At 54.5% G+C, this 10607-nt stretch overlaps 2 protein-coding genes across 2 annotated transcripts; both read right to left on the minus strand.

Moving 5' to 3' along the window:
- Positions 1-288: 288 nt before the first annotated feature.
- On the minus strand, positions 289-2810 carry LOC112878143 (laccase-3-like). Its single transcript, XM_025942562.1, has 4 exons — positions 2653-2810; positions 2155-2551; positions 1944-2072; positions 289-1645 (listed from the first exon to the last, which is right to left on the minus strand). The coding sequence occupies exons 1-4, from the start codon at positions 2767-2769 to the stop codon at positions 456-458; spliced, it is 1833 nt and encodes a 610-aa protein (XP_025798347.1). The 5' UTR covers positions 2770-2810; the 3' UTR covers positions 289-455.
- A 3631-nt stretch (positions 2811-6441) lies between these two features.
- On the minus strand, positions 6442-9588 carry LOC112878142 (probably inactive leucine-rich repeat receptor-like protein kinase IMK2). Its single transcript, XM_025942561.1, has 2 exons — positions 7451-9588; positions 6442-7364 (listed from the first exon to the last, which is right to left on the minus strand). Exons 1-2 carry the CDS (start codon positions 9264-9266, stop codon positions 6691-6693), a joined length of 2490 nt encoding a protein of 829 aa, XP_025798346.1. The 5' UTR covers positions 9267-9588; the 3' UTR covers positions 6442-6690.
- Between the last annotated feature and the right edge of the window lie 1019 nt (positions 9589-10607).

The raw sequence follows: 10607 nt of genomic DNA on the forward strand, positions 1-10607 counted from the left end.
TAGAGAGTACTTAGTGTAGGCCCGCTATTAATTTGCTGGTTTAGGTGATCTTCAGGCCCTAGGCTAGCTATATACTAGTTCATGCTACAAGCATGCCCAAACTAAATTCTTTTTGTAAGGAAACATAACAGGCTTTTACGTTGGGCCAACTGGAAGGCCCATTTTGCTATATTTCAGCTAGCTTACTAGGCGGCCTAACCCCAAGCAATCGGGAAGCCCACCCATGCGCACGAACTTTACAGGCCTTAGTCAAAAGGAAGCCCATGACTGAAATTGAACCCAAGGAACTCGATCCGTAATAGAGATGCTTTCCCATTTCTTTGAAAGTTCAAATCGGAAATTCAAATTACAATGCCCAATTGCCAATGCAAACAGGTACCACAATTACGACTCACACAGCCTCACTGTACCACCACGCGATCACGTACACGAGCAAGAAATTAAAAATGGATCCTCTACAGCACGCAGATGGGCAGGTCGAGCGGCGGCGCCACGGTGGCCTCGAGCTGCGACTCGCCGTCCTCCACCAGCAGCGCCATGGCGAGCCCGCCGGTGAGGTGCGAGTCGATGTGGCAGTGCACCAGCCACACCCCGGGGTTGTCGGCCACGAACCGCACCACGGCCCACCCGCCCACGGGCACGCCGATGGTGTTCCGGCTGGGCGGGTCCACCAGGTTGAACTTGGCGGCGTCGCGCCTTGGGTCGTAGTTGCCGAACCCCGTGGCCAGCACGTAGAAGTGGTAGCCGTGGATGTGCATCGGGTGCTCCTCGGCAGCGAAGATGCCCGTGTCCTGGAACACGATCTGCACCACCGCGCCGTACTTGACGCGGTACAGCCGCGTGCCCTTCACCGGCTGCCACAGCGCGCGCGGGATGTTCTGGGAGGTGAAGTCGAAGAACACCGGCGGGAACGGCGGGAAGTCGTCGGTGAACACGCCGGGGATGTGGTGGTAGTGCGCCTGCAGCAGGGAGACGGTGTTGGGGAGCTGGAACGACACGTTGTTCATGCTCGCGCCGAACCGGGTGTTGTTGGGGCCCTGGCAGAAGGGGCCGGGGCGGCAGTTGAAGAGGCCGAACCCCACGGTGGTGAACACCTCCTGGGTCACCGGGCCGGGCACCTTCACCGGCTTCGGGCTCCGGAGGCTGTTCGAGAAGGCGGTCGCCGTGTTCGTGTCGTTGAACGCAGGCAGGAACGGGAGCATCGGCTGCGGCCCGGTGCGGCCGAGGTGGCTGCCGGAGGCCCTAGCAGATGACCGGCCTACTGGGCCACTGAAGGTGTTGGCGCCCATGCTGGCTCCGGCCCCCGCCCCAGCACCGGCGGTGGTGGGGCAGCCAGGGGCATTCTTGTACTGGAAGATGGCGGTGGCGGTGGTGTTGTCGAAGGGGACGCCCTGGGCGGAGGCGTAGGCGCGCGCGGCGAGGTAGTACCGTCCGGGAGCGGCGTGCGCGGTGACGAGGACGTCGGTGGTCTGGCCGGGGCCGAGGAGCACGACGGTGGTATCGAAGGGCTTGGTGTACATGGCGTCCGCGGCGACCACGGTCATCTTGTGGCCGGCGAGGCTGACGAAGAGCTCGGTGTTCATGGCCGCGTTGATGATGCGCAGCAGGCTCGTCTCGCCGGCGACCACCGGGATGATGCTCGTCTCTGCATTGACGTGACGCGTCGCACGCGAAGAGAATTAGTTGGTGAGGCTAGTGGGGAAAACACGCACCGTAATGTCCAAGTCAAAGAGGGTGACATCAGACGCACGCTGAAATTGGTTAGAATGTTTCTTCTTTACATTTTTTTTGTTTGATTCACATCTGGAGACGCACGCGTGTGTCAGAATATAAAAAGCAACCAGAAACTTATTTGCATGTCGTAGCTTGATGGATGCATGGATTGCTTCTTTCCAAACCAAAAGTTGCTCTGGTCGGTTTAACCAAATCTAGAATTTGTGTACCTTGGCTGGAGCAGGGAAGGAAGTCTCCCGGCTGGCCGTTGATGAGGAAGGCGTCGGAGACGTTGGGCGGCGCGCCGGTGATCATGGACTGCCGGAGCACGGCGATGGGGTCCCTCCTCCACCACTCCGCTGCACGAACACGCTCACGTCAGAGACCAGAACGCCATGGCCATGGATGGATGTGATCGCGCTGCACGGGTTAATAAGATACCGAGGATGACGGGGAACTCCTTGTGGGGCTTGGGGAACGGGTAGGGCAGGCCCCTCCTGGGGTGGATGATAAGCGCGCCGTGCACGGTGGCGCGGAGCCAGGAGCTGTGGGCGTGCCACCACAGCGTGCCCTCCTGGTCCTGGATGGTGAACCGGTACGTGTAGCTGCCGCCGGGGCGGATGGGGCACTGCGTCACGAACTCGGGGCCGTCCGCCCACCCGTTGCGCAGCTGCCGGAGGCCGTGCCAGTGCAGGGTCACGTTGTACTGCGCCAGGTTCACGGCCTTGATCGCCACCGTGTCGCCGTTGAATACCTCGATCGTCGGCCCCGGGAACTGCCCGTTCACCGTGATGATCTTCTGGGCCTTGCACAGCCTCTTCACTAGCGTCTCCTGGACCTGCAAGCAAAGCAAGGGCCGGAAGCCATGAGCGCCAAGCTTTCACAAACACAGTGGTGTGCCTCGAATTGCAGCGCATGATCAGAGGCAGCCACACTTACAACGAACTCGTAGAAGCGCTCCTCGGCGAGGGCGCCCGGGAGCAGGAAGCAGCAGAGGAGGAGAAGAGCGGAGGAGCAGAGGAGCTTCACGAGACCGGACCTCGCCGTCGCCGCCATCGCTCCAGCAATGACTGGCCTGGTTTGCTCTGGTGGCCGGTTTGCTGCCGTGGTGACGAGGTGGGAGGCCGGCGACCGTATATATAGAGGCGTGGCCGCGTGGAACGGGAGCCCAGGAGTGCGCGCGCGCGGTGTAGTGCGGTTGTTTGGCGTTTGGAAGATTAGGTTCTGATTCGCGCGACGGGAGGCGCCCTCCTTTTTTTTCCCCTTTAGGGTGGCGGTCAAGTACGATGTAGTTCCGGTCAGTGCTGCTGCTGACGGGGAGTTGTTACACCCACTGGTCTAGCGACCATCATTCAGATTGCAGAGGCTGGGTGCCACTCTTTCACCGTGCCCAATCACTTTACCTGTTGTTTATATTTCTAGGTTGCTTTTGCGGATATTTCAAGGTTTATAGGGATCATCATTCAGATTGCGGATGCTTTTGCAGAAAGGTTGCATTAACTCAGGTCAGCCAAGATGGTAGAGCAAGCAAGAAAAAAGTTTTTGCTTCTTTCTGCTGGTAAAAAAATTAGCAGGGTTTAGCTTTGCCAGGGCGCTAGTTGTGTTCAGTTGCCATTGAGAAAATGTACTTTGCTGCTTCAGCAGATGTGAGGACTGAATTTTATACCGCATTTGGGTAATATGACTATTGGAAAATACACAGCTGTAGTGTGAAAGAAGTAATGAACCGATGAATCTCCTCGCAAAAGTAGAACAAAAAAAAAACAGCACATGCATGATGTATCACAAAAGAAGATTGGGACTGAAACTCTGAAAGGAACTGCAAAACAGAAAAGCAAGAAAGTTTGCGACTCCAGGCACCATTTCTGTTGGAAAATGCAACGCCTCAGACTATAGAAATCTGCAAGTACATGACTTTGCAGTAGCAGAACATCTCCAGAGCCTGAACCCGCACTGTAGGTTTAGGAGTTAGTATGTTCTTTGACAAAGTGAAGTCAATCTGGCCCTTCTTTTTCCACTCCAACCGAACAATTCCTCAGCTTTCAGCGATTAGGTGGCCAGGAGGCGACGCAGGTGTGATATGATTAGTTAGGGTCATTGAGCTAGCACACTCACTTCGCATCGATTTCTTGCTGGCAGCAATTAACTAATCTTCGCCAGTTTCATCTTCGTACCATCGAAAGAAACATGCATCAGCCTTCAGCAGACGAAGTCCATCTTCAGATCACTTCAGTATGAAGGATTCAAATGTTCGATCTGGCTGCCTACAATAAACAAACTTTAAATGTACTGGGTGTTTTCGTCTAGGTTTTGTGAGATCTGGCCATGTTAAAACTTGAAGTACCAATGAATTGAGTTCCAATTTGATTAACTCCATTCCATCCCGTTTGTTGTTTACAGCAGCACAATGGTGTGTGTGCAATGCTATTTGCTGGACCATGAGGGCAAGGACCAGCAACAGGGACAATGAATTAGTACAGGGCTTTGCTACGGTACTCCGATTACCTTTTAGGAGGTAAGATTTCAAATAAATCGTAGCCTTGAATATTAGGAGAAACAAACTAAATAACTAATTAATTATGGGAAAAAATCAGCCGTCTATCCTAACAACCTGCATGCTGCTTCCGTGGATCTAGCAGGGGCTTGCATGTTTGCATGTACGCATGCATAGCAGGGGCTTGCATGTACGCATGCATGAAAATCTCGATGTCCCGGTATCCCCTATTCTGTTAGGATTCAATTGTGTGCACGTTTGTTACATGCTGGTAGCTAGACACATTTGTTACATGTCGATCTCTCTTGTTTGGAAAATTGTCGTACACATATCAAGTTAGATCTTGAAATGTTCAGTTATGCATCTCGTGTCATTCCAAAATAAATAGCCTTGCAACTCACGGTGGCTCCTTCATACGTCACAAAAAATGATGCAAACTCAAGTATGCAAAGGTTCCAATCATGTTCGTGTCATTCCCCAAGAAAAAGAAAAAAAATGTTACGCTCACATGTACAAAGGCTCAATCGTGTCAATCATGCTAGATCTAAATTTTGCATGATATCCATGATACATCATGTATTTATGTTAAAACACATGATGGCAAAAAAAAACATTACATGCAATCTGTTGGGTATGTCACGTGTATGGAGGGGATAAAAAATGTTTCTTGTCTCAATTCAATGGCCGGCACGTCACGTGAAAAAGAAACAGAAATTTGAGCTCTCAACTAATCATGCATGCAAGTTAGATCTAATCCTCTATTATCTGATTTAAAATATATAAAATAAATATTAAAACTATGGCATTAGATCAACAGTCCACAGTCATTTCGGTATACCGTAGTAATGCCGTTTAGTACAATGGCAGCCTATCACAATGTAGTACAAGTTTGCGCCGTGGAGTTAGGTGCAAACCTGGGATTCTGACTCTAGAATTTCACGCAACCGACTGTGGACCATTGATCTATGCCAGTACACGCGGTTGTCGATGCCGTTCTTTCTGTGGTTTTTTCCTGAGCTAAAAATGTGACTTGTTGGAGCTCTGCTCCGCAGTGCTGTAAACCGCTGAAACGGTCTTTTCCTCAATGTTAAGGCTGGGGCTTTACCCTAAAACTCTAAAAAAATTTCCCATATTCCTAGTCAGATAGGTCTCGGCCGCCTATTTTAGTTTGGAAGGTTGATGAATTCAGTAGGCATGTTCTGGACTCCAACTTCAGATAGGTTGTTCCTTCACACAACGCAGTAATGGTAAGCATTGAACTGGTGGTACAATAGTGCAGACCGTCAGTTGTAAGAAGATATAGCCAAATGTGCAGGTAACTCTCAGACCTAGTCCGGTGGCAAGTTGACAGTGACGTTAATTTCTGGGGTTGTAATTCACGTCACCGAGCACTCAGAGAAGGGTTAAACTCCGTCTTGCTACTTACCTGCAGGTTGCAGTTGGACGCAAGAGCAGCCCAGGAGATGGACGACAAGGTCGGCACATCACAAGTTTGCATGGATCATACAAGAAATCTACAATCAGTGGATAGTAAGTCATTGCTTAGCAGACAAAAGACAGAAACTCAGCAAAGCCGCCTTCATGGAACATTTTTAGAGAAGGCAACTGATGACTTTTCGATGGGAAAAAAAGACGACAGTCGGGAGAGGTGTTTTTCACTGTTCATGGAGGAAATGGCGCTGCGGAAGCAGGCCAGTGGCGATCTATGGATTGAAAGATAGATGTGTGCTTTTTTGAGATTCGAATTTTCCCCCAATTCTTGTAATACAATCTGTGTAAAACTTTCCTTGATTCCCTTCTAAAATGAATGAGCAGTGCTCCTGCTGGTTTTCAAAGAAGAAGAAACAAAGGTACAGTAACTGCACTGTTGAGGAACTACTACGAAAAAAGAATTACCATGTTCCTCTAAGAAAAAAAGAACTACATGTATTCCGTAACCTTAAAGTCTGCAGGTTACCAAACACACTTTGCCACATCAGAGTTCGTCCTGGTTGAGGTTTGAATAGCGTGCATAATTAGCAAATTAGGTAGCAGGTGATTGGAGCATTTGCACGCCGCACAGAAACAAAAACTGTTGCATCAGATATCCCTTTATAGTTTTAGAATAGAGAACATACTGGTGTATGTTCACCTTTTCTCTTCTATCATCTTGATGACAAAAAAAAAATGATTCAGAAACAAGTTTGTCATTAGAAACCAGACATTTCTTGAGAGAAAAAAAATATTGGAATACATTTCAGAAAAGTAATGAATCAACAAACTTTATCAGAAGCCAGCAATCCCAAATCATCTTCTGATAACAAGGAGTGCTTCTGGCAGATATAAATGAATTCAGGAATTAAAGAATGACATCGCAACCAAAATTCTCCTAGCCTCCTACACCTGTATGTACAGACTGAAGAAAAAATGAATAGACTCTGAAGTCTACTTATTGAGATACTGAAGTAACTAAGAACTGCAAATTTCAGTCTGCAAGAGGCTGACTACTCTGTAACTGTAGATCTGGTCTCGTCGGTGACACTGGTGGCGGTCGCGGTAGTATGGCTCGGCTCACCGGTGAACGACGAGGCGGCAGAGACCGCAATAGAGGGCTTGATCTGCTCAAGCTGCCGAAGGACCTGCTGCGCCTCGGGCCTCGCTAGTGGCGAAGGATCAACGCAATGCAACGCCAGTTTCAGCGTCTTGACCAGCTCCTCACCGGTCTCTGAGCCCGCGGCAGCGTCCTTCATGAGCTCCAGGTCGAACACCTCGTTGGTCCACTCCTCCTCGACGACCGAGGCCACCCACTGAGGCAGGTCGAGGCCGTTGGTCGTGTCCCCCGGGGACTTGCCGGTCAGGAGCTCGAGCATGACCACGCCAAGACTGTAGATGTCGGTCTTGGTGTTGGCCTTCTTCAGCTTGGAGAGCTCCGGCGCGCGGTAGCCGAGCGCGCCCGCGGCGGCGATCACGTTAGAGTTGGCCGCCGCGCTCATGAGGCGCGACAGGCCGCAGTCGGCGATCTTGGCGTTGTTGCCCTCGTCCAGGAGGATGTTGTTGCTGGTGAGGTTGCCGTGCACCATGTTGGCGTCGGTGTGCAGGTGGTGCAGCCCCCGCGCCACGCCCATCGCGATGTTCATCCTCGTCGGCCAGTCCACCGGGATGCTATCCGGCGCACGAGCTGCGATGCAAGAGCAACACCAATGTAAGCGCAAAGAAGCAAAACCACACGATCGAGCATTGATTGTACTGAGCAAGTGAGCTTACCATGGAGGAAAGAGGCGAGGTTGCCTTTGGGCATGAAGTCGAACACCAGGAGCTTCTCGCCCTTGGGCCCCATGTAGTAGGCCCGGAGGGCGAGGAGGTTGGGGTGCCGGAGTTTGCCGAGCGCGTTGACCTCCGCCTCAAACTCCTTCTGGCTCTTGGCAATCTTCTCACGGAGCCGCTTCACGGCGACGTAGCTGCCGTCCTCCATGGTCGCCTTGTACACCGTCCCGTAGGTGCTCTTCCCCAGGATCTCCGCGGTCGCGCACAGCAGGTCGTCCGCCGTGAACGAGAGCGGCCCGTCAAAATGGACCAGCTTGCCGCCGCCGTCACCACCGCCGTCAGTTCCTGAGCCTGCGCCAGAGCCGGTCTTCCCGACAGTCTTGGTGGTCGTCGCGTCCTTGGCACTTTTCTTGGGAGATGAGCTTTCCTTCTTGTCTTTCCTCCAGAAGAGGAGGACGCAGCAGAACAGGAGCAAGAAGAGCAAGAGGATGCCTCCCACTGCAAAGATGAGCTCCCTTTTGTTGAGCTTCCGTGTCCGCCGCTCCGACAAAGGCAGCGGAGGAGACGGCGACACCACCGGAGATGAAGCGGAAGTGCAAATGGCAGAGCCATTGAACCCACAGAGCTGAAGGTTCCCAACGAACGAGGTGGAATTGAACTTGTTGGACAGAACCGCAGGCACAGGCCCCGAGAGGTTGTTGTAGGACACATTCAAAGAATTGAGATTGGCAAGGCCGCTCAAGGAGGCTGGAATTTCACCTGTGAGGTTGTTCTCTGACACGTCGAGCAGTGACAGTGCCGAGAGGTTCCCGACGGTGGCCGGAATCTCGCCGTCGAGAACATTCCTCTTCAGGGACAGCTTGGTCAGGTTCTTGAGCCCGTCAAAGCATTCCGGGATGTGTCCTCCAATGTCATTGCCGTCGAGATTGAGCTCGACTAGCGAAGTGAGGTTGCAAAGTGACGCAGGGAGGCTACCACCTAACAGATTGTCAGAAAGGTCCAAACTTCGGAGCTTTGAGAGGTTGCCAATCTCTTCAGGGATGCTTCCGCTGATCAAATTGCTACCGAGGGAAAGTTCGTGGAGCAATCTGAGATTGCCAATGGCGGGCGGCATGACGCCACTGAGATTGTTGTTGCCGAGTTGAAGGGATTCAAGGAAGGGGAGAGAAGTGAGGCTGCTCGGCACGACACCGGAGAGGTTGTTGTACGCGAGGTTGATCCTAAAGAGGCGAGTGGCGTTGGCGAGAGTGGAAGGGATACTCCCCGAGAGGTAATTGCCGCTGAGGTCGAGCGTCTGCAGGAGCGCGCAGCCGCCGAGCGCCGGGGGCACGGCGCCGGCGAAGCGGTTGTTGTGGAGGTACACCCCGCGGAGCTCGCGGAGGAAGCCGATCGCGGCGGGCACCTGGCCCCCGATGATGTTGTCGTGGAAGCTGAGCCGGCGCAGCGCGGTGAGCTGGCCGATCTTGTCGGAGAGCGTGCCGGCGAGGCCCTTGAAGGGGAGCTGGATGGCCACGACCTTGCCCCCGGCGCACTTGATCCCGGCCCAGCCGCCGGAGCAGGCGTCGAGGCCCGTGCCGTTCCAGCCGGACAGGAACCCGCGCGGGTCCACCAGCGCCTGGCGGATGGCCTGCAGCCCCTGCAGGTCCGCCTGCGCGATCACCACGCCGTCCGAGCGCTGCCCGTGCGCCGGCACCGCCGCCGCCGCCGCCAGCAGCAGCAGGAGGAGGAGAAGCAGCGGCGACACTCCACCTCGCCGCTCCCTTCTCGACCCGGCATCGCATCGGATGCCGTCGCGGCCGCAGCTCCGCACACCCATGGCTACTCTACTCCAGCCAAGCTGCTAGCTCTAGCTAGAACCTAATCTAATCGATCTAGCTCAACGCAATGCCACAGCTCCTACCTAGGAGGAGCTCGAACTTTTGAGCGAGCTGTTCTTGGTTTCTGCAAGCGGGGAAAGCGATGGTACCGCGCTCTATATAAGCGTCGCAGGTACACGCCAGAGGGGGAAAAAAGGAGGGAATAATTTAGTTGCTAACCCGATTCAGCTCAGATCCGCTAACTAACGGCTAGCTCAGTCTCCTCCCGGCTGCCGCGGAGGAGACGATGGGAGGTTTTAAAACCGCCTCGTCCTGAAGACCTGAACGTTGCGGTCGCGGGCGCCTGACAGGGCGCGCGGGGAGAATCCGATCATTTCCCCATTCAGTGCAGCAGCAGCCGCAGCGGCGGCCGGCGGCAGGAGTTGAAGCCACACAGAATAGTGCCGCGCGGCTGTACCCTGTCCTGTGTCCTGCGCCGTGGTGTGTCCCCACCGGCGCCCAACGGCTAGCTAGCTCCCCCGGCGGTGGGGCCCGCCGGGTCAGCGACCGCGGCGCGGGGAACAGCGGGGGAGCACGTGCGCCCGTACGTGGAAAGCAGCGAGGGAGTTAATGGCGGCAGTAATTAACAAGCGCCGGGAGCGAGAGATTTTGGGGGTGTAGGGGGAGGGCGACAGAACAGGCAGCGATCCGGCAAAATGAGAGGCTGCCCCCGCTCGGCCTCGGCTCGACCTGCCGGCTCGCTGGGCGTGGATCCCCACGGCCGCCAGGGGCCCGGCGCGTCAGCGGGGAAGAACTGAAGAAGGCGTCGTCTTCGTCCCGCAACGGAAAAAGCCGACGGGATTTTGCCCGGGTCTTGTCAGCCACACACGGCCGCGCTGGGTCGCCGAGCCATGATGTACTGGAGGAATGTGCACAGGCGCGCGCGCGCGTCGGCACGCACGGGGCAGACAGCACTCGGTCAGCCCGAGTGCCCATGCTTCCATCCACTGTGTCTGTGGGTTTGACCTGCCTGCCATCCGGGCTGCATCGCCAACGGTCAGTAGCCGAGCAGTAGCAGGTGCTGATACCCATGCACCAACGAGCGGATCGGCGACGAGGGGGTTCAAAAGGAGGACGGAAAAGGGCAATCGAAAGCGGCGACTCCGGGACTCTGGTGGAACGGGAAAGAGGACGGCAGCCCAGGACCAGGTGACTGAGGTGACGAAATTCCGTAGTCGACCTCAGATTCTGGGTTGCAGTAGTCTATAGTCAGTCTCAGTCCGTCCAGTCACCATCAGCTCTTCGGAAGAGGTGACCACGGCCGTGCAGTGCACTGCAGTGCAGGAAAGGGGCAGCAGTAT

Source organism: Panicum hallii, chromosome 9, assembly GCF_002211085.1.
Source record: "Panicum hallii strain FIL2 chromosome 9, PHallii_v3.1, whole genome shotgun sequence".
NCBI classification, from domain to species: Eukaryota; Viridiplantae; Streptophyta; class Magnoliopsida; order Poales; family Poaceae; genus Panicum; species Panicum hallii.

What these genes read in the sequence shown, in the direction of transcription:
- LOC112878143 (XM_025942562.1), bottom strand. Translation starts at nt 2,769, where the DNA reads ATGGCGGCGACGGCGAGGTCCGGTCTCGTGAAGCTCCTCTGCTCCTCC. An exon ending in GGAGTTCCCCGTCATCCTCG is followed by an intron (nt 2,073 to 2,154) that starts GTATCTTATTAA and finishes GTGTTCGTGCAG; the next exon opens with CGGAGTGGTGGAGGAGGGAC. An exon ending in CCTTCCCTGCTCCAGCCAAG is followed by an intron (nt 1,646 to 1,943) that starts GTACACAAATTC and finishes ACGTCAATGCAG; the next exon opens with AGACGAGCATCATCCCGGTG.
- LOC112878142 (XM_025942561.1), bottom strand. Translation starts at nt 9,266, where the DNA reads ATGGGTGTGCGGAGCTGCGGCCGCGACGGCATCCGATGCGATGCCGGG. An exon ending in CCTCGCCTCTTTCCTCCATG is followed by an intron (nt 7,365 to 7,450) that starts GTAAGCTCACTT and finishes CTTGCATCGCAG; the next exon opens with CTCGTGCGCCGGATAGCATC.